Source organism: Callorhinchus milii, unplaced genomic scaffold (genome assembly GCF_018977255.1).
Source record: "Callorhinchus milii isolate IMCB2004 unplaced genomic scaffold, IMCB_Cmil_1.0 Scaffold10, whole genome shotgun sequence".
NCBI classification, from domain to species: Eukaryota; Metazoa; Chordata; class Chondrichthyes; order Chimaeriformes; family Callorhinchidae; genus Callorhinchus; species Callorhinchus milii.
The window spans coordinates 749671-773389 of NW_024704751.1; the positions used below are offsets into that span (position 1 = coordinate 749671).

General features: G+C 45.1%; 1 protein-coding gene across 2 annotated transcripts in view; it reads left to right on the forward strand.

Moving 5' to 3' along the window:
• LOC103188456 (protein CASP) overlaps positions 1 to 23719 on the forward strand; it is a 174105-nt gene that overhangs the window by 101303 nt on the left and 49083 nt on the right. Inside the window, exons 9-17 of one of the 2 annotated variants that reach the window (XM_042338435.1) lie at positions 929 to 977; positions 1456 to 1560; positions 3333 to 3521; positions 3825 to 3883; positions 8365 to 8413; positions 11091 to 11187; positions 11782 to 12453; positions 17665 to 17730; positions 23488 to 23589. In XM_042338435.1, the coding sequence (XP_042194369.1) occupies positions 929 to 977; positions 1456 to 1560; positions 3333 to 3521; positions 3825 to 3883; positions 8365 to 8413; positions 11091 to 11187; positions 11782 to 12453; positions 17665 to 17730; positions 23488 to 23589 (1388 nt within the window). The remainder of the gene's footprint in view (positions 1 to 928; positions 978 to 1455; positions 1561 to 3332; positions 3522 to 3824; positions 3884 to 8364; positions 8414 to 11090; positions 11188 to 11781; positions 12454 to 17664; positions 17731 to 23487; positions 23590 to 23719) is intronic. The other variant, XM_042338434.1, reaches the window with a different exon arrangement.

Genomic DNA, 23719 nt, shown 5'->3' on the forward strand with positions numbered 1-23719 from the left:
TCACAAGAGAGGTTTAGATGAAGGATTCATTCAGCCCACATGATCTCATCCTGAAATACCCACCCTACCTTCTTCCCATTACTGCACCAAGCAATTTCTTGAATGAATCCAGTGTCCTGACTTCAACCAGTCTGCCTGGTAATCTGTAACAGCTGTTACTGCTCTCTGTAAATAAATAATTGCTTATCTCTGTCCAAAAATTGCTCTTCACAACATTGAACCTGCGCCCTGAAAGATGTTATGGATTGATTTTCTCTGTTGTTTAGCATCATGCAAACCTCTCGGATCCCTTTTGAGATGTCTCTTTTACATCCATGAAATGTTCATAGCTAATTGGTCAACCTCCTTTACTGCTATATGAGTGTCTACGGGAGATGTATTGACCTTTATCCCCTAAAGGATATTTTTTCCAGACATGTCTACTGGGTAATGCACCTACTTATTTTGTCAACTCCCTTGTGTAAAGCCTTGTTCACTTCACAGGTTTCTGAATGCAATATGCTTTTCAGTCTCTAAAGTTTACTTGTGCCGTGCAGGGCACAGCCTACACTGGCTGTGTTGTTTGGTGGTGTGTTGCTGCTAAAATCAGTTTGATATTGAACTAATGAGAGGATACTTGAGAATATAGCTGTGGGAAGCAACTGGTAAATTGAGGACAGAGTCTGAAGGTTCTTTATGCTATAATGTGGAAATTAATTCAGTTGAGTAGATTGGGCAAAGTATGCTGTGTATGTAAAAACAGTATGTAAGAACTAAGTTTTAAAAAGTCTGGCTGAATGAATCGCATCCTAGAATATTGTACTGAGGATATCGCTCTTTAGAATTAGTGCTCAAATGCTGTTTATATGTTGAAAATAGTTTATTGCCTGGGCAAATTGTGAGCGAGTGAAGGGTTTGCACTCACACCCCATCCTATTGAATCTTACAGAGCCGATGAAATTGAAATAATCATGACAGATGTGGAACGAGCCAATCAGGTAACCAATCTTTTAGAAGCCTTTCACTGGGTATTTGGCTGCTCTTTCTATCACTGTACCCTCTCCTTTCCTCTTCCCTCCCCCTCGCTCCCCCTCTCTCTCTCTCCCCCGGCCCCCCAACCCTTCCTTTCTGTGCCAAAAAAATCCCCTTTGGTCTCATCTGTGGAAAAATAAATTGAATAAAAGAACCTTGTTCCACTTGTTTTCATTCTGTCTGAAAAACTCACTGAGCTGCGACATTAATATCAGCAGGGATTCCTTGCTCCTAGCGTAAAATTACTGTCATAATCACTCAATTATTTCCTTCTTGTAACTGTTTAAAATGAATATCCATCACTTTCAGTATTTTCTCTTTACTTTATTAGCTTGACTGTTAAGGAAAATCTGTTCTAGTCAGTGACGCAGAAATTGATTAATGGAGCTGTATAATTTGTCAGCTGTTGAACTAGCGCATTTTGTTTTCCTTCCTTTTCCTCAGAGGGCAGAGGTGTCTCAGAGAGAGGCCGAGGCCTTACGGGAGCAGCTTTCCTCAGCTAACAAATCCCTCCAGCTGGCCACTCAGATACAGAAGGCACCTGATGTGGTAAGGCACTGCACTACGCACCATCAGTCACATCCAGGGCTGACTTACAACACATTTTCCACTTCAGAACTGTCGTATCCACTTTCCAACAATCCACTCATCAATTTCAGCTCAATTTTGTACATTTAAATTCAGCCAAAGCATGTGACATGCAACCCCACTTGGGGAAGTTGGTGCTCTAACCAGATGAAAAAATAACCAAAAATTATCAAACCAAAATAATGATTTAAAGCAACTTGCATGTTTATTTAACATATATATATATATACAGCGCCCCTCACACAGGATAGCGTCCCAGGGCGCTTGACAGTGGCGAAGCATGATGCCAAGCCGGGGGGAGGTGACCATAGACACGGTCGAAGAAGAAAATCTTCAGACATGATCTGAAGATGGGGAAGGAAGGGGCAAGGTGGACGGATAGAGGAAGAGTTTTCCAGAAATTTGGGGCTTAGTGGCTGAAAGTGCGGCCACCAATGGTGCAACGAAGGGCACAAGGGACAGGCAGGAGGCCGAAGCCAGTCAAGCGGAGGTAGAGGGTAGTGGTTTGCAGGACTTACAAGCCTTTCTGTTGCGTTCAAGGTTCAATTATTGATCTAGAAAAGAGCCGGTGAAAGGGGGAGGGGAGAGAGACAAGGTGATGGAATTGATCACTTTAATACTCAACTCCTGGATTCTAATTCCTTGTTTTCATTTTTCTGAGAATCCAATGCACTGCCCTGACTGCGTTCCCCAGGATCCTCAGGGCTTCCCGTTGCTCCAGTTTGACAACAGTCAGATAATTGAACAGGTCACCTGTAATGGAGCTTTTGTACCAATGCACAATGACGAGATTATACCATCAATATTGAGTGCGTGTCTGAACTGTACTAAAGTGACTGCCCTCTATCTGTAGACGTCATCCAAATAACCTTAAAAAAGCGGATTTTAAACAAGCTTCATAAATGTCGCATTCATGGTCCAAAACATGGCTGTGATTGTACATGTCTTGTTTACATCTTGTGACCTTGTACCTCTTGCATCTCCCTGACCCCGTTCTTGGGTTTCACTGACCTGCAACTTGAAATGGAGCTCAGTGATGGGCTGAGGCTGCCGCTAGGTTTCTGATCAAATGGTCTCTGAATAGCAATCAAAAGTTACCCTCCCACAGCCTGTCTGCTTTACGGAGCTGAGGTACCATGAAGAGGCTGAGAGCTTTGCCAACTTAATGATGAAATGCTACTCAAGGTTTTAAAATGATTTTTAAAGCAGTAAAACTACTCATTCCCATTTAAAGGAGCAGGTCAGAATGATGTCTCGTTGGTTTGCCTTCAGATACAGATGGACCTGAATTATCCCAATTCCGGATTTCACACAGTTATCAAATTCATCATTTTGTTGTAAATATAATTTTAATACAGATCATTACTTAACCACTAGTTACACATGATGTACATTTCAAAGGTGCTTTCCCAGGCTATGTAATACTCCCATTAGCAGTCCTGCTATTGAGGCTCTGTAAAACCAGTGCATTATTTAAAAGGAAGGACAGTGTGGGGGAAGCACTTCCTGGGCAGAGTTAGTGTGAATACCAAGTGTGTTACTATTCCTCATTGCTGGAGTTGGCTCGCATATTCAAGGTCACATCTGTAACCCAGGGGCTGACATCATTTGATATGTTAAACCTGTTAACTAGTTTAATTAGAAATGATTGTAGCAGTTTGTGGATGAAAGAAATATTGGCCTTGGCTTTGTATGGTACAATACCAATGCATGTTCTTTGGTGTCCTGACCAGGAGCAGGCCATCGAGGTGCTGACACGGTCCAGCCTGGAGGTTGAGCTGGCGGCTAAAGACCGTGAGATTGTGCAGCTCGTGGAGGATGTGCAGCGGCTACAGGCAAACCTGACCAAACTCCGCGAGAGCTCAGCAGGTCAAGTCTCACAGCTCGAGCAGCAGCTCAGTGTAAAGAACAGTACGCTGAAGGTGAGTGACCCCAATCCACTGCCCTGAGCTCCGCTCACCCCACCCCACCCTGGGCCCTGCCCTGTCCTGGGCTCCACCCGCCCCACCCGAGGCTCTGCTCAGCCCCTGAGCACCTCTCATGTTTAGATGAGAAATGTATGTTTCTTTTGCATGGACCAGGGTTACAGTTTTGAGTTGAAAGAACGTCAGTGAGTTTAGGCCGGGGATTGCTGTGTGGCCACTGAATGCCACTCTGTGTGCAGTTGGTTTGCTGAATCTTTTCAGGTGTCAATCATTCTGCATCTCCTCACTTGTCTTTTTCAGCAACTTGAAGAAAAGCTGAAAGGACAGTCTGACTATGAAGAGGTGAAGAAAGAGCTGAGGTGGGTGTGATTTTGGTGTGTGCAGATAACAGTAGGATTTAGTCCTCACCTGCTGGCTTCCTGGAAAACAATGGTACTATTTCCTCTTCCCCCCCCACCCCCAACCCTAATTTCTGGAGTTGGTTCTTAGCCATGTTGATGGGGTGACCCTATTGCACAAACATCTCCATGAACACCATTAGTTCTGTCCCTTTGAAGATCTGCCAGGAGATGTAAATGAGAGCCACAGTAAGCACCCCCCAGCTTCCACTCTAATCTCCCACAGTTCACTTGGACAAGACTTGAGAACTCTTGCTCAGGGGGAGCCCTGGATGTGAATGTCAGTGGAGCCTGGGATTGAACTCGAGGATACTCGTCAGGAAGCCAGAGCTGCAGTGTTGTGGCTGCTGGCTTACCTCTCAGCAAATATTTAAATTCCCACATTGGTGAAAACATTCTGTTTTTGTCGGTGTCTCCGCTTCTTGTTCATATGGGAAGCTCTCTACGTGGAGACTGACCAGGAGTGCTGTGCGACCGAATGTTATCCAGTACTTTTGTCTGAGACTGCGGTGAACCCAGTACATGCCAGTATGGAACAGTTGGCCTGAAACCTGGTGTGTTTCTCAGTTGATGTTAATTGCAGCGTGGTGGGAGGCTTTGTTTTTGCTTCGGGAACCCAATGGGCTTATATTCCTGTGTACATAGAATCATAGAGTTATACACCACAGAAGGAGGCCATTCGGCCCATCGTGTCTGTGCCAGCTCTTTGAAAAGAGCTTCCAAATCAATCCCGCTTCCCCACTCTCTCCCCATAGCCCTGCAAACTCGTCCTCCCCAAATAATTATCTATTTCTCTCTTAAAAGGCTTCCACCAGCCTTTCAGGCAATGCATTCCAGATCCAAACAACTCGCTGAGTGAAAAAATTTCTCCTCACCTCCCGTCTGTTTCTTTTAACAACTATTTTAAATCGATGTCCTCAGGTTACCAACCCACCCGCCAGTGGGACTAGTTTCTCCTTGTTCACCCTATCCAATCCCCTCATAATTTTGAAAACGTTTGAACGCCTCTCTTAAGTCTCCTCTTAACCTTCTCTGCTCCAAGGAGAATAATCCGAGCTTCTCTGCCTCTCCTGATAACTGAAGTCCCTCATTGCTGGTACCATCCTGGTAAATCTACTTTGCATCCTCTCCAATGCCTTGGCATCCTTCCTAAAGTGTGGGGCCAGGAACTGAACACAGTACTGAGGCCTAACCAGTGTTTTATAAATGTTTAGCATAAAACTTCCAGACTTATGTATTCTATGCCCCTATTTATAGAGCTTAGTATCCCATATGCTTTTTTAAAAGCTTTATCTACCTGTCCTGCCATCTTCAAAGAAGGTGTTACATTCTAACAGGAAACCTCCTCTCACAGAACCCTTTATTATCCAGCCACAAAATACAGCTAGAGCAAAATACATGTTCGAAATGTTTGTTTCAAGATTTATCCCCACAAAACTATAGCAACATTTGATTGTGATCACAGCGTGCGTGCTAGTGGCCACTCTAGAGTTTGTGAGAAAAAAAATCGTCACTGTAAAATCAGATCGGAAAACTCTGGTATTATACACCAGAAAAGAATCTGCAATTTTTTGTGGAGCTGTTTAGTTTGTATCCCTCTTCCTTGCCCACCTTTTGCTGCTCATCTCTCTCCCTTCTCTCTCTGTCTTCCCCCTTTCTCCCCACCCATCTCTTGTGCTGTGCTTCAGTCTTGCAGCAAGCTCTCCGCTCGTTGCTTAATTAAATTCCGTCCCGCTTGTGAGAAAGCCTAGTTTTCTTTTACTTACAGCTTTACAAAGCTAAAATATTTTCAAGCGCTCAAATCCATTAAACTGTCATTGTGTGCTCTCAAATTACATTAATAACTTATGTTAATTAAGATAAATTATGAATAGCTGGATGTTTTATCATTTAAATAGCGAGCACTTTTTATTATAAAATCAAGCCCCAGCCCTGCCCCAGTCGCTCTAGTTGGGATGTCCAGGCCAGGTGCTGCAGGAGGCACAGCCTTCCTTTGACACCCAAACTTACTGAGCCACCGTGTCCTCCCAGAACGTTGTCCTTGCGAGCAGGAGCCAGATGGAGAGGTGAGTGAGCTCTCGCCTAGTACTGCGCTGGGTTACACTGGCAGTCAATTTGTAATTATATGTTTATATTTCAAACATTGTTTGTCACTTTTTGTATTTATTTCTAGGGCAAATGAGGTGTTTAATGGGACTCATTCTTTTCAGAGAGTGCATGGGGTCAGAGCTGCCTGCTCACCTCTCCTCTGATTGACTTATATGATGGAGAGTTTGATCTTGTGCCAGAATTGAAGCTTATTTTGGGACGGGAACAATGCAAACATTTCAGGGCCAATGAGATCAACGCAAAAAGTAGGGATGGAGTATGACAGTCAGACCAGAGGTCAGGCTGCTGATGATGAGAGCACGGGATCATTTCATTAGTTTTAGATATTAATAATTGTTTGCAATAAACATTAACTATTTGAATTGAGGATAATTATCAAAAGTTTTGGAAATTAACTTTTTTTCTATCTCATGCTTAAGTGAGTATCCCTACACTCCACAATCTCAGCTAAAAAGCAAACACTTCAATTCCTTTCTTTTCAATTTCTCTCTCCGTACCCTTCAGAACGAGTTTCGAACAAATCCATCGCATTCTTCACTCCTTAAAGCGACACTGTTCAGCTTGTGATATGGAGAAAGGTTTCCTTATTTTGGGCAGATTTTAAATATCTGTGAAAATTTGTCTAATTTTAGAGCAAATCTTGAGTCAAGGTGTAGAGTCGATGATTTACTTTGAATAAGGTGTGAGTGAGGCATCTCAGGTTTGAAATGCAATATAAGAGGTATTCTAAAATCTGGTAAATTCAAACTACATCGCAGAGGTTGTGGGTGAGGTAGACCTGGGGCAAATACAGGTGTGCCTATCTGCCCATTGTGCTGCTGATGTAGATGGCAGAATAACACTCACATTGCATTTAGATCTTTTGTGTTAATTGGATGAAGACAGGATTACCGAGGGTCTGCAGGGAAGGACAAATATAGCACTTGTGTTTGTTCAATCATACGAGACTGACCTGGGAGAACATTAGAAAATGCCTAACCTGTGATTTCATGCTTGATATGTTGTTTAAACTATCCATGGAGCGGGGAAGATTTTCCAAATTGAACTTGCTCTTCACTAAAGTGAAGCTCTGAAGATTTCTTGCTGACAAACTTTGGGTCCAAGCTGCCATTTTGCTGTTGAAAAGCATAAGCCATCGCCACCTGGTACTGAGAGGAGAGTGTGGAGAGGAGTGCAGCAGTGTGTGGGTACTCCGATACTGAAATAGGGTAGATTATCAGCTGCCTGTTGAGCCATTCCTACTCATCAAACTCTACAATATTTGGCACGAAAAATGGACTTCTTTGCTTCAATATTCCGATTGACAGGCTTGCAGCTTCGCCAGTGTTTCGACTGTTAATTTCCACACGTGTGTCAGCCTGGCTCAGTGGTAGCGCCCTTACCTCCGAGTCAGAAGATTGTGGGTTGAAGATCTACGTCAGCACTTGGAATCACATTGTCTAAGCTGACACTACAATACAGCGCTGGGTGGGGTGTTGCATTGCATTTGCCATTTTTGTAGGTTCAGATGAGCTACTTTTTGTTTATTTTTATTAATTTATTATTATTAATACAAGACATAAAGTTCCCAAACAATTTTAGGAACTTGTGCTTTTAACTATCAATTCTCTGCAGGATATGGAAAATTTGTTGCTTGATTTTTTTTCTTTTAAATTAAGATGTTTGTTGGAACAGATGTGGCCGGTAGCGACTCACGCCTCCTTTCTAGCTTGTCCTGCCTACTCCTGGCCTTTCAGTTACTGTGCCCGTTCCCATGCTATTTGTTGCAGATTACAGTCTGATATTAAGGTAGCCTGAAGATCGCTTGTTCCATTCCTTGCTGGATGTAGATAGTGTTTGTCACAGCAATGTTCTGATTAGAATACCCAGTTAAGGCACATTTTTACTTTAACAAAGAATTCAGCGTGGATCCAGGCAGTTCACAGTAGTAACTGATCTGACATGAATAACCCCTAAAGGATTGTAGGCTTCACAATCAGCACAGGGGCTTTGAAAGCTTTTGACAGCTTAAAATGTTACATTCTTATTAACCTTTATATTTGCCCTCTAAAAACCCTTATGGAATAGCATACGCAACAACCTGGTTGACTTTTAACACTACTTTGCAGCCCAGATAGTTATGTTTGTTGGTGAATTCAAACTCTTTGGATATGGCATTGCCCAGTGATGATGTTACCAGTTTAATTATTTCTTCTGTGTATTGAGAGTGAGCAGTGTTGTGCTGCTCTCAGTGCTGTGGGTGAATGTTTTAGGTGGATCTGCCCAGCCTGTGATTGCTTGCGTCAGTACAAGGACATAGTGCAGTATTTAAATGCTGTTCTTTCCCTCTACAGTATCCTAAAGTCCATGGAATTTGTACCTTCAGAAGGATCTGGATCACAGGTATGTTGAGTTCTGTTACAACTTTGTTCAGTATATAAGTTCCCCAATTATCCCAAAGAGCTTCCCATGAGTAAACTGCAAATGATCTGCATCTGTCAATACAGATCGAGCCAGTGCAGCTCTGAAACTCCAGCAGAAGCTCTGGCTTTTTCAGGTTGTAAAGCGCGAGGTCTAAAAGTTTAGTTACACGGTCAGGTCAGCATGCACTCTGGGAAGGTTCCTAATGGGTTAAAAATTGTAAATATACACCTGGACTGTGTTCTGCTTTGTAAACAATAGATTTATATATGGAGTAAAGCACCTCAGGCATGTTCATCACCCTCTCCCTCTCCCCCGCCAACCCAGTGTTGTGCTTTTCAGAGCCATAAACTACTGCATTTAAAGGACTAGAATGGGATCGCAATTTCAGAGATTCAGGAATATGGAATCTTGCATGTCTCCCACCCCCCCTCCCCCACAAACACACACACTTGCTCACACACACACTCGCACGCACACACACAGTGTGTGTCTGGTTGTGGCTAAAGGTGTTCCTGACATTGATCAGGGTCAGAGCCCTGCAGCATCCAATATTTCCAGATACAGCAAACTGGACTCCAGTGATGTGGTTTGAAGACTTGATCTTTTGCAAACATGACACTTACAAAACTATCCTGAAGGAGTGACGCTCTTCATTGGGCATTCGCACTTGATCTATGTTTATTTTCCTCTATTTTTACTTGCAAACGTTTTGAAGAATTGCTTAATAATTGTTGAATAATACTTTAAAATCACAAACAACTCCTGTTCAATCTGTTTAGAACAGGCTGCCATTTGTTATAACGCTCTGCTGTGTGAGATGGGGTTTGGGTCTAAGGAATCACATTTGACATTACGGCGATGGAGTGGGTTACTGTTGGTTGCACAGCGTGTGTATATTTGCGAGGTTTGGAAGAGAGGGGACCAATCCCTTTACGCCAGCGTCATGTGAAAGCGAAGCAGAGTGTGACCTGGCGACAGCAGTCTGGTGCCTCCGGCTTGTCACTGGCGTTCGCTTTGTACCTTTCACTAGTATTCATAAGAATTTACAGAATGTGTAAAAAAAACTGATCAGTTCATCTTGTACTTTGGAGTATTTCAGTTAAGTACTAAATCAGAATGACAGGAGGGAATTATAAATCCCACACAAGTTGAATATTATCCTTTTAAATGCTAATGGGAATCCGTGTTGAAGTGTAACCACCTTTTCTTTACATGTTGTACTTTTGTGGATTGATCTTTTGCACCTAAAAGGATGAAAGTCTTTTTTTATCTTGTACGTCTGGAACTAAACGCCTCAGCGTCTGCCGCCGTCTTAATCGCAGAACATAATGTGCTATTCATTATATTTTGAAAAGGATTTCATCGGCGGAGAAGGAGTGAGGCAGGTCAATGTGGCAGTAATGTCTCTCGTACCTCACACACCTCTGATGGAGTAATAATGGGATCCAATCCTACTAATTTGCTCAGGATTGATGTTTTGGGTTTGGGGTTTATAGCAGCGAGGTGGGCACCAGGAATACAAATATTTTAGACATTTTGAGGAACATCTTATTTCAGAAGAAAGTCACACGATTCTAAGTGTCATATTCCACAAAGATCGGATGATGATTGAAGAACAAAATGAATAATGAATTGGTAAATGCTCCATATTAATGCACAGTATAGTGCACAGTGTTTTGTCCCTCGCATACTGTTACTGTGTTAATATGACACATGGTGACCCTGTTCGGGTTAATCTACACTGGAATCTTTCAGTGTAAATGCGTTTCACTTGTATCATTTTCAAATAAATCCTCCCAACAACAAAAAAACAATAATAATAGTCCCTCAAGAAAAAAACAATAAGAATTTGGTCACTCAATCCACGACTGTTTGTGGGACACTGTTGTGCGCAATTGGGTGCCGGGTTTCGCCCACAAAATATAGTCAATTCACTTTACAGTATATACTGTGAAGCACTTTAAGATTTCTAGATAGTGCGCTATATTAACAACAACAACAACAACAAGATTCCATTTATAGAGCGCCTTTCACGTCAGGAGGACGTCCCAAAATGCAAGGATTGTTGTTAGTAAATCTCTTCACCTACTCAAACTCAGCTGTAACCCAAGGAAAGGAGGCTTGAATGGACATAAAGAGAGATTTTACATAAAACAGCCTCAAGAATGGAACTGTTGGATTACAGATTAATTTAGTTGAGCAGTGAAACAGAAAGCACTAGGTACAATGTGTATCTGTGTCCTGACTATTTATAATGCTGAACAATGAACACATTTTCAGAAGAGAATTTTGGTAGAAATTCTGTGGGGGGGGGGGGGTTATAAACTTTGTATGAAATTTGTATGTCATTTATTCCACAAAGCAACCTCCTTCTCCTCACACAACTTTTTTTGAGGGAGGGGGAGAATAATAAAGATATCACACACAATACAGTTTGTAGAGTATTTTTAAACAAATGAAAGGGGAATGTTTGCCAGACAATTTTAATGAGATGCTGCTCCTTTAAAGGACTTGTGCATTGAAAGATGTTGCCTTGGGCTACATGTCTGCCGTTAATTTTGATTCCTAATGAACCCTTGATTTAAGAGCAATGAGTTCTGAAATATCACACGTTTAATGCTAAGTAAATCTGACTACATTACTTTTGCCTTATCAGGACACATCCAAGACCCTGGAGGTACTTCTGCTGGAGAAGAACCGATCGCTGCAATCTGAAAATGCAACGCTGCGCATCACCAACAGTGACCTTAGCGGTAGGTCTTTGTGTTTGTGACTACTGTCGCTGTATTTGGGGAGTGTGAGGAGCCGGGCTGCAGATCAAAGCCAGCTCCCGTGCATGGCAGTAAGATTTCTGTGTGTTTTGTACAGACTGGGTAATAGGAAGAAGCTTTAGACCTTTTGAGACAGTGTTTTTTTTCCTGAATGTTACTAGGATGCATTTGGTATATAAGCTGTGTTTTTCTCATTGGATTGTGTCTGAGTATATAATGGCGATTACAGTATTTAATTAAGTGTAATTAATGTCATTTGTATTTGGTGCAATTATCTCGCTGGGTAGGGTTTTTATGTGCTAAAATAACACATAACCTGACTGTGGTACTCGCACAATGTAACCGTTGGCTGTGGGCAGGGATTCTCCAGGCTGTCGTATACAAGAAAGGTACAAACATGAAATGCATGACTCCTGCCGTTTGGGGGCTATTTTGGCACATTCAAATTTGACCAAGTAAGGTCGGCACGAAAGCCCTTCCTAACCCTGCGTTGTTTGGGCTAAAGTTTACTCTTTTTCTCTTCAAGGTTTTACTCTTCACTCCCCCATAATGCATTGTGTTTGACCTTTCTTGTAGGGTCAGCCGGGAGAAATGGGAAAGACCGACTTGAGAGTCTGCGCCCTTCGACCTCACCATCCTCCCCTCCCTCTAAGTTGCTGCGTAACGCGAATGAGCAGGCTTCCAGTGCTAATGGTACGCACCAATTCTCACCGACCGTTTTAGGTCAAGACTTTTTCAACACATCATTGACCAGCTCCCCGTTCCCCCTGGCTTCTGCGGGGAAATTTGCACTAAATTCTCTTCTTCAGCGGCAGCTAATGCAGTCCTTCTACTCCAAGGCAATGCAGGATGCGGGAAGCACAACCATGCTTTTTCCAACAGGTCCCTACAGCACAAACTCCATATCGTCTCCCAGCCCCATCCAGCAGAACTCAGACCTCAACGGAATGATCCCCTCCCCCAGCCAGTCTGAGAGCGCTGGCAGCATATCTGAGGGTGAGGAACTGGACACAGCGGAGATTGCACGGCAGGTCAAGGAACAGCTCATCAAGCATAACATTGGTCAGCGGATATTTGGACATTATGTACTGGGGCTGTCGCAAGGCTCTGTGAGCGAAATACTGGCCCGGCCCAAACCGTGGAATAAGCTGACTGTTCGAGGGAAAGAGCCCTTTCATAAGATGAAGCAGTTCCTCTCCGAAGAGCAGAACATATTGGCGTTGCGCAGCATCCAAGGCAGGCAAAGAGGTGAGTCCTTCCTACTAGAACTGGTAAGGAGATGATATTTTGTCAGGTGACCTCTGTTGACTCTGTAGAATTCTAGTGAAAATGGGCATTGCTCAAATATTTCCCTCTCTGCGTACTTTAAGAAAAAAGTGAAACCTGAAGGAGAGCTAACATATAGGACAGAGGGGTAGGGAGAGAGGGTGGGAGGGAGGGTACGGCGAGGGGGGAGTGGAGAAAGACTCACATTAGTTAATATTTTGTAACCCATTATAATCTGCTTCTTGATATCACACATGTTCTGAACTGAACCAAGGTTCAGCCCCTAATCTGTGCTCAATTTGGTGAGTGTCGATTCAAAGCTCTGTTGGTTCAGTTATTTTTTCCCTTGAGGTGGCAGCACTAAATTGGCCTGGTGCCCCCTGGGGGCTGGAGTGAGGATACGAAACGAGGGCTACGGTTCCTTATTTACTGTGTAACAAACCATGCTGAGAGGAGTGTGTGTGTGTGAGCATGGGGAGGAGAGGAACTGTGTTCAGCTGGGATGCTGACTATGTCACTATGTGACTCAAGAGGTTGTGTGGTGACTGGGATGGGGTATTGGAGAGTTGTACTCCATCATGTGCTAACTTACACCTCCTTACAACAGGAATGTCAGTGACTTCCAGTATAGCGTCCCTTCTGGAGAGCAATGCAGCTCTTGTGTCCATTCCCAGGGGGAGGGGGTAAGATTCCAGGTAAAGTGTGGCAGTGCTGGTGTAATCTGGTCAGAAGTGCCCACTGGTTGCTGGTTGGTACCTTGGGCCACCAGAGATTCAGCACCAGTTTCTGTGGACTGGTTGATTGTTTGTGGGGAGGTGGGGTGATTGCCCTGTTGTCTGATTTGTTGTCAGTGGCTTCTTGTCAATAACTGATAATGTATTCTCAATAGCTCAAGCCTGTCACTCACTGTACCTCTCCCACGGGAACTGATCACAAGAGAGATAAGGGGGACCTTGTCTTTTCAGACTCCGGATCCTACCCCATTACAGCATCAAGCTGTTTCTTAAATTAATCCAATGTCCTGGCTTCTATTTCTGCTTCAGAAGGAAAACGACTTACCTGGTGGTGTACCGAGCCACAAAGACTATTGATGGCTTTACCCATTGCCCTGTCCCACTTGGGTACACCAGATGTTTAGACCAGACACAAACTTCTGATCCATTGTCAGACACGCCAAGGCAGTAGACAGGAGGGTGAAAGGCAAGTTAAGGGCAGACACTTGGAAATATTTCTTTACACTAACTGGGAATTGACAGTTGGAACAGATTTCTAGGAAGGATGGTTGAGACCAGGACACTCAGAAACCATTTGCTGCTATAATGGGAAGAAGATGTGCATCTGAAAGGATGAGATCTCAGAGTTCATCATCTGCAAAGCTCTCGTGGTTATTCTCTTGTGATCAGGTGTAAATTATTCTTTTACATTTTGTCAAAAACGTCAAAAGACTTGCTCTGTGATGACCGCTTTATATGTACAGACAGCGGCCACAGCTTCTGCACCTCATCCTCTCTGGGGTCAGGGCTCACGTGAAGACCCACTATTCAGGTCTGCTCTCCATCCTGTGCGAGTCACAGGGCTGTTGCGGATGTTGTGTTTAATATGGAAAGTGCCCATCAGTGAAGCGGCACACAGTGGCACGAGTCAGGTACTGCAGCTGTGGATCTGCCACAGCTTGTCCTCAGTTGGGTTTGGTTTTACCATCGTTCTGTGCTTTAGCCTAGCCTGTCATGTCGTCAAACACACATCTGTGATATTACTCTCCCAAGCCGCGTCTCCCCATTACTAACCATTGAGGCATTTGATTGTGCTCGTAAATGGCCAGAGACATGCTGATACGCCTCGGGTTTTCCCATGCCTCTCCCCCGCTTCCGGCACTCTCTTGTGTCAGACGTTCTGATCTCTGCTGGTGACGGAGAGCGGGGCTTCGAGCCGGGTTTCCGCAGTTGATTTCGGAGCCATTCCTCTCTGTCACAGTTATCTGTGCGCAATTGGCTGCCGTGTTTCGCCCACTAAATACACAGTCACTATTCTTTATAGTATATACAGGGCTTTGAGACGTCTCGAAGACATGGTAAGACGCTACATCAAATGCAAGGATTATTATTATTTTGCCGATGCAGCACTTGGAAACTGCAGAGTCACTGAACCCGATCTCAGCACAGGTTTAGATTAGGTTGCAAAGTGTGTTTCTTACACAATATCTGTCCAGTCATTTTCTGCTTCACTCCAAAGTTTGACTCGTGTCCTTTTGCTTACTGCTAACCCCAGGAATTGCTTTCCTGTAATCTCAACGCTGTGTGCAGGATGTCGCTGGATCAAATTATCTGCAGAGTAAAGAAACTGCAGCTCAATCGAACTGACTGTTTGAAGAAGTAGTGTGATGTGCCACAATGGTGTAGGATTAAAGGGGGGGGGGAGGGAGGGAGATGTGGATGATGAGGGTGTGGTGTAGATGTGGCGAGTTTAGGTGCAGCACCTTCTCCACACATGGGCTTTACACATATCGATTCAAACCTCGGGGAGGCTTTGAGGCATCTCTTCTGCACTCGTGCACTTAATTGTATTGAAGCTGCTGTGCAGGGAGGAGCAGTACGTGGAGAACTCACCAGTGTGGTGTTGACACACATGAGAGAGTTGCACCAACTCTGGTGTAATTTTCCTTGTTGCCAATTGCGCACAGCAATCCAGGCCAAAGCTCTGGTGAGTGGCCAAGGTTTCGCCCTGCCTGGTAGGAGGAAGGAAGCTCCAAGTTGTGTATTGACAGCTGTGGTGCAGTCTGGTAGAGTTGCTGGTCCATCACACACAGTGCCACAGCATCAGATCATATTTCAAATAATCAGTTTATTGATCTAGGATGAGCTAGTTGCCTCGGGCTGCAGACAGATTGTGAGGACAAAAAAGCCATTCATCTCAGCAAGATAGCGTGATGTTCAGTCTGAGGAAGTTTCTTTGATGGTATTCCTCCAATCTGTTTCATTCTCTTATCGATGACAATCTAGTTTCATTGTAATCTGAGTAGCTGACCTGCTGGCACGATCCTCACTTGCAGTGAGGTGCCCCCCCCCCCCCCCCCCCCGCCCACCCTTCCACAGCGAGGTCTATTCCAACATATTTACCTCCCAGCAACTGGGCAGGTTGCGTGTTGAGAAGGTGGGGTTACCAGTTGGGCAGGCGGCGGAGCGTGTTGGGTGGGCGGACGCCGGAGCGTGTTGGGTGGGCGGAAGCCGGAGCGTGTTGGGTGGGCGGGCGCCAGAGCGTGTTGGGTGGGTGGGCGCCAGAGCGTGTTGGGTGGGCGGACGCCGGAGTGTGTTGGGTGGGTGGGCGCCGGAGCGTGTTGGGTGGGCGGGCGCCGGAGCGTGTTGGATGAGCGGGCGCCGAGCGTGATGGGCAGGCGGGCACCGGAGCGTGATGGGTGGGCGGGCGCCGGAGCGTGTTGGGGGGGGTGTGCCGGGCGCCGGAGCGTGTTGGAGGGGGGGTCGGGCGCCGGAGCTTGTTGGTGGGCGGGCAGTGGAGCGTGTTGGGCAGACGCCAGAGTGTGTTGGGCGGACGCCGGAGCGTGTTCGGTGGACGGAAGCTGGAGCGTGTTAGGTGGGCGGGCACCGGAGCATGTTGGGTGGGCGGGCCCCGGAGCGTGTTGGGCGGACGCCGGAGCGTGTTCGGTGGACGGATGCCGGAGCGTGTTGGTGGGCGGGCACCGGAGAGTGTTGGGCGGACGCTGGAGCATATTGGGTGAGTGGAAGCTGGAGTGTGTTAGGTGGACGCCGGAGCGTGTTGGATGGGCGGGCGCCGGAGCATGTTGGGTGGGCGGGCCCCGGAGCGTGTTGTGTGGGCGGACGCCGGAGCGTGTTGGGTGGGCGGATGCCGGAGCGTGTTGGGTGGGCGGGCACCGGAGAGTGTTGGGCGGACGCTGGAGCATATTGGGTGAGTGGAAGCTGGAGCGTGTTGGGTGGACGCCGGAGCGTGTTGGATGGGCGGACGCCGGAGCATGTTGGGTGGACGGGCGCCGGAGTGTGTTGGGTGAGCGGACGCCAGAGCGTGTTGGGCGGGCGGGCGCCCGAGCGTGTTGGGGGCGGGCGCCGGAGCGTGTTGGGGGCGCCGGAGCGTGTTGCTGGGGGGGCGGGCGCCGGAGCGTGTTGGGCGGGCGGGCGGTGGAGCGTGTTGGGTGGCCACCAGAGCGTGTTGGGTGGGCGGGCGGTCGAGCGTGTTGGGCGGGCGCCGGAGCGTGTTGTGCGGGCGGAATTGCGTGTTGTAACTGTTATGAAGCACTGTTCTGGTGGCTGTTTAAATATCCTGTGTTACTATTTGGAAGAAGATGGAGAGGTTCTCCTGGTTTCCTCCCTCATCCCCAGGTTACCCAGACTAGATTGATCGGTCAGTCACCTCTTTGCTGTATATGGGGCATTGCCAACGTGAGTTAGCTCAGTCCATATAATGATCACTACACTTTAAAGTATTCATTTTGCCCACAAAACACACAGTCAATTCACTTTACAGTATACTCTGAAGCGCTTTGAGACATCTCAACGGCATGATAAGACGCTTTATCAAATTCAAGGATTATTATTATGATTAAGTAACTTATTGCTGGAAGCAATTCACTGTGATAAGCCACTGCATCAAATGCAACTGTTTATTACTCTGACACAAAAGGTATTTTTGGACTGGAAATAAACTCAACCTTGTGTTGCTGTGAGTGGGAACACCTCTCATGTCCTCACGGCCAGAGTACTTGAGGGGAATGGCAGCAGCTGGCTGGGTAGAGAGGTCACAGTACAATACTACGGGATACTTGTCAATTCTGGTAACACAAAGCACATACTTTCCATCATCTCTATTATAATAAAGCTTTGTAATCAAGATAATTGGTTGGAAAATGAGTTAACACAATTATAACAAGTTATTTTTTAAAAGCTTTTGTTCTGGTTAGAAATATGACTGAAATTGATCGACTGAATTTGCATCAGGAAATTGCGATGCACTGTATTGTTGGTTGACGTGCTTTGGTGCACTCTGTAAATGGTTTTAAGCCATTACAAATGTTGCTGCGACTTCTCTGTTCTGTAGTTCCACTGTAGCCGGTCCAGCAATGGTACTTGTTGTATGAACTGCAGTAAATGGCATGCTAGGTCAGTGTAAAGGAAAAATATACACTCCCCCTTGTTTTTTATTCTTATCAAACTTGTTTTTCAACAGAGGTTCCAGGCCAGAACATACAAAGAATGTTGCAGGAAGTAAAGAAACGAAGATATGGTTCAGAAGGTAGGTCATGGGAACTTCTGTCAATTACAGCCAATAGGGACGGGGTTCACTGTGCCACATGTAGCGGGGTCACAGGGTGTGCTGCTCCTCCTGGCCTGGAATCTGCTGGAAAATACAGAATGTAAGTCTAAAAACCAAGGAATTGGCTTCAAAACTGCCAAATAACACTTGCCGAGCTGTTGTTTGCATGCACTGCCCACGTGGGTTTATCCGAATAGCTGTGTTTGGGTGCAGGCCTGATTGCTGTTACCTTACGTTACACGTGGCTTGCATTTGTTTCACATCAGACCATTTCTGAAGCATTGTGTGTGTGCGTGTGTGCAACTGAAATTATTGAACAGCACTGCTCAGTGGCTGTTTGTGTGCATGCCTTATAGAATCATAGAATTATACAGCACAGAAGGAGGCCATTCGGCCCATTATGTCTGTGGCGGCTCTTTGAAAAGAGCTTCCAAATCAATCCCACTCCCCCGCTCTCTCCCCATAGCCCTCCATCTTGTCCTCCCCAAATAATTATCTACTCTCTTAAAAGCTGTTATCGAATCAGCTTCCACCAGCCTTTCAGGCAATGCATTCCAGATCCCAACAACTCGCTGAGTGAAAAAATTTCTCCTCACCTCCCCTCGGTTTCTGTTAACAAATATTTTAAATCGGTGTCCTCTGGTTACCGGCCCACCCGCCAGTGTCTGTTAAGATATTGTCCCAACAACACCATCAATATCTTAAAGTGAGTGTAAGCCTGGTTCAGTTGGTCACATTGTGGCCTCTGGGTTAGGCTAGTACTGGTTCAAGCTCCAGGTCAAGACTTGAGCTCACAGTCCAGGCTGACAGTCTAGTCCTGTACTGAGAGAGTACTGGGTTGTCAGAGGTGCATTCCTAAGGATGAAATTTTAAACCGAGGTTCTATCTGCTTAAGGTGAAGGTTCAGATCACTCTTTGGGAAACAGAGAGGGTAGATCAGTATTAATCCCTCAACTCAAATTCACTAAAAACGAACAAATTATTTCATCTAAAAGGCAAAATACGTCAGATTCTGGAATTCTGAAATAAAAGCAGAAGTGGCTGGGAACGTGCAGCAGGTCAGGCAGCATCTATGGAGAGAGGAAAGCAAGTTAACGTTTCAGGTCGATGACCTCTCATCTTTCACCTCACCAGCAACTTCTGTTTTTATTTCAAATTATTTCAACTTACACTTTATATAGCAACCTCCACACAGGGTAGCGTCTCAGAGCGCTTACTGTTGTTTGTGGGTCGCGCACACTTACTTCAAGATTTCATCTTACTGTTGTGTGTGGGTCAATGCTGGGCCAGCCTGTCACTATAAGAAGTGCTTTACGATTAGTGTGATAGGACACTGTATCAAATTCACTGCTTTATTAAATCCATAGATCTGAAGCATCCTGAAATTGTTTCCAGAGGACAGATAGTTTCAGAATGCTTTGGAAAGCATCTATTGGGCAGCTGAACTCTAAGTGACAGCCTAGTGATGGCTGAGGGGTTGTGGCTGTCTATCATTATTGGGGAACTTCAGAAGACTTGAAGCTTCTCTGAGGTCTCATTCGCCAATTCAGCTTTCACAAATGTTCACTGACAACTGACAAAAATATTGCATGTTTTTATACGTTTGTGCTATGAAGATAAATAATACTTATCCTTGCATTATACTGTCTCAAAGCAGAATATAATAATAATCCTTGCATTTGGTATAATGCCTTATCATGTCTCCTAGACGTCTCAAAGAGCATCACAGAATATAGTGAAAAGTGAATTGACTGTATTTGTGGGTGAAACACGGCAACCAATTGCACACAGCAGTGTCCCACAAACAGTCGTGGATGGGGTGACCACATTTTTTGAGGGATTATTACCCCCAGAAAAGTGATCCACCAATCGACTATCAACTTAGGGTTCCTACTTACTGCTGGGTAAACAGAGGAATATGGAGTAAGGAAATTTGACCAACGTTTTGCCCTGCCTGGGAATTAATGTAGTGCTTTTTATATGGAAACATTTCAACATATTTACCAGAACGGTACGTTGAAATGTAGTGAATGCTGCTGTTTGAATGTTGACAAGTGTAGCAGCCAATCTCTAGCACAAAGTCCAGCACAAGAAGCTGAGTGCAACTCCCACAATATCCAGTCTGGCAAAGTCTGGATGCGAATGAAAGTTCGGTGCAGGAATGAAAAGCAGCTCCTTGCCTCCGCACTGAATTCCAACCATTGCTAATGACTAACTTGATTGGCTTTGGTTTGTTTCAGTAAATGATTCTCCTCTTATCACAGCAACAGATGTGATCCTCCTCTTCAGCCTATGAGAAATGACTTTGTTTGTTGAACCTGTCAGTGGATGGCAATCCTTTGACACAGAAACCAAATAAAAGAGAGATGATAGAGAGTAATATGACATTTGAGATGCACAAATTTCTATCCCTCTCATCTGCTGAAGTGACACGAGCCCACTATGTTAATCTAATATTGATTTCCTGCTCCTTCCTTTTTTATTTGACATAATTTGATGTGACTCATTGCATTCAATTTTCATTTCTGACACTTTTAATTTAGATATACTGTTGTTAGCAGTATTGTAATTCTGTTTAATGGGACCCTGTTACGATCCTTACTTGGTGTAAATCTGTCCAACTACATGTTTTCTGTTTTCCAACATCTGATGCTAAATCTCTTTGATATTGAGGTCTATTAAGTCAGTGCAGCGCAGATTTGCACATTAAACACATCAGTAAGTTCAGCTACACTTTGGTCAGCTATAATGCACAGTGGCAACTACTACAGTGATTGCACCTTCAGTGGGCAAGCGGGCGTCAAATGTGTTCCGACTGACGTCTCCTTCTAGCACTGTTTTCTAAGCCCTCCAGGACGCCACGCCGTGTGAAGGGCGCTATATAAATGCAAGTTGTTGTGGCTTTCACTTAGTTACTGTTCTTGAGACATCAGAGAATAGGGGAAATAAACCACAAGTCTGCAACTAACCTGATGGTGAGTGGGTGAAGGCAGCTCGCTGTTGAGCTATACAGATCAATATAGTCCCAGGTTTCGTCCCTGATCTTCCCTTCAGCCTCTCAGCCCCTAGGCTCTGGAACTCTATCCTTGCCTTGCCTTGCCTCCTCCCTTTCCTCCTTCAAGGCCGGTCTCAAGACCTTTCTCTTTGACCGTGCCTTCAGCTCCCCTCTCGACTCTCTACCCTCTCCTCGCTCCCTCCCTTCCCTCCCCTCCCCCTGACCATTTCCCCCTTGCTCGGGTCCTGACCCAACTGTACAGCGCCTTGGGACGTCCTCCCGATGTGAAAGGCGCTCTATAAATGGAATCTTGTTGTTGTTGTTGTTGATCTATTGACTAATCTCATGGGAGTGATGCACTACAGCCAGCCTTACTGTCCTTGGGTAGAGAATAAATTCCTGATCTGTCTAATGGTCCAGCTAAACTGTCTGTGTGATGGTCAGATTGGGATCTGGGGTCAGGACAACCAATTGGGGGGTTGGGGTGATGAGCAGAATCACAGTAACCAAACCTGTTCAGATTTGCACCTTAAGGAACTGAATTTGAAACGATCAGATCTCAACTCAGAATCCATACGAGAAGAGACTTCAGCTCGATGAAAGACCAAGACCTCAGTGGGGGCCACTTCCAAGATTGGAAAGAGTAGGTGGGAGGATCAGGTTGTTTTACAAAGAGTTGTTGGGGGACACAGGGCATGGTGCTTGGATTGAGAAAGAATTAGTTTGAGGAGGAGACCAGGAGTTTTGATGTGAGCACTATGAGGAGGCAGGGAGAGTGTGTATGTGGTGGGATTGAGGGAGGAAAGTTAAGAGGAGTGTTAACTGTTGCTGCATTGACAGAATGGAGAAAGAGAGAGAGAAGAAATCTTGAGGATAATTCAAATCAATTAGAAGAGTTGTGTATCTTCCTAACAAGCCCAGACCTCGGAACTGGAACCTGTCAAATTGTGATTTGCCAGAAAGTTTGGGAAGTGTGTGACTGCTGATGGTTGGCATGTTTGGTTTGGGCTGGAGCCTGTCGCTGGGGGTTACCTCAGAGGCCTCCCAACCAGATGTTGGTGGCTACAAGTCTCAGGGCTGCCTGTCACAGTGTATCAGGCCATCACAGCAGCAACGTGTTGTGTCTGCTCTGAGCGGGGCTGCTTGATGGATTCCTCCTCAGGGGATATAAAGAAGCTGAGATGGCTTTTCTCCGCAGTCCTCCTGCTGATTTACCATGGACCCACACTTGTGGGAAGACCAGTGTTCTATCGCACTGATTTGCAAACAAAGTCTTGAACATTTCAATGGGCCGTTAGCATCCTGACTACAGTGGCCATGCTTCAGCAAGAGAACATTGTAAATAACACTGCGTGGGGCGCTTTGTGTTGGCCGAGTGGCCTGTGATACTTTGGCCACTGACGCATAATGTAGCTGCCATTACTGCTCATGAATATCATCACCATTTATCTTTAAGCAAATGTAGGCACAACATGATCAGAATTTGTGTGTACAGTACTTTTATTGCCTCCTCTTCCTTCATATTACCTTCATCCCATGTTATATAGAACCATAAAGTATCAATATGCAGCTGAAATTCATTCAGTCTTGCAGTTGTAATCCAAGCTTTGTTCTTGTGTTTTTGAGATCTGCTGAGAATCCAGAGACTAGATTTCAGGGATTAATTATCCCTAAAGTGCTGGTTTCTCTGTGAAGCAGTTTGATACGTTCACCTATATGAATGACACTATATAAGTGCAAATTGTTGGTGATTGGTTTGCACAGTACTGTATAACAGTTACATCGGGAATTTGCACTATTGTAATATTACGCTGTATTGGTGCATACGTTGGAAGGTTTGTTTGCAACTTCAATGCTGTGATTTGTGCACCAGCTGTTCTGATGCTGTTGTTTAGAGGAGTATTTTACATATTTGAGTGCTCTTAGATATCAAGCCACCTGCCTGGCTGTTCAGTTAGACTGAGCTGCTGTTCCTGAGAAATGCAAAAACTTATTCAGGTTTGAGTTTAAAGTGGACCAGACTTGTTTCAAGACGTCAATATAAATTGTATATGTACGTGAACATGCATTTTTGTGCATGATGGTACATGTGTACACGTGTGCGTGTAATAATTCAGTAGGTTGGATGTATGCTTCACGTTTTGCATGTGATTTTTGATTTGCTTGATTTGTGGCTTCTTTCACTAATGTTCTGTTAAATAATTAACCTTGTATTCTATTTAGGGACATTTCCAGCATATTAATGAGACCAACTCATATTAATTACAATAATTAATTTGTTGGAGGAATGGAATAGGAGGTGAAACAGAACCACATTAGCGCCCCCCCCCACCCCCCATTATTGTCTTGTCCGTACTTTGCTCCTGGTTTTCTTGCTGCTCCATATAAGAGTTTGTTGAGGAGGAGGGAGTTTGAGCACCATCCCTGTCCCATGGTTAGAGCATTTCCCACTCTCTAGCCGCACAGTGGAATTAAAGCAGCAATTGGAGACTATCTCTCCCTCTCTCTCCCAGGTACACTCAGAGCCATGGGTGTCTGTCAAACTGAGGCAAACGTGGAGAGCTACATGATCTGTTTCACAATTTGGAAAGATTAATCCATCGAGATCCTTAAAAACCTTTTACAAGTTAGTTAATGGAGGAAGTTGTGAAATGTCAGGAACCTGGTTTTAATCTGGCGATTGGAGCAGTTTGTGCTAAAGTAAAATTCTCCTCGGGCTAATTTAGATACTTTGTCTCTAGGCAACATCACCACAAGGATCAGGACCCCTGAGACTGGCTCCGATGAAGCTATCAAATCTATCCTTGAGCAGGCCAAGAGGGAGCTACAGGTGCAAAAAACAGGTGAGTTCCTCCAGATCATCCAGTGAGACCAGGGCCCCAGGCGGGAGGGGAGGGGGTGGGGGCGGGGAGTGAGACTAGGAGTCTGCGGGAGGGGGCAAGGCCAGATTTGCGATATTGATACCCGTTTCCC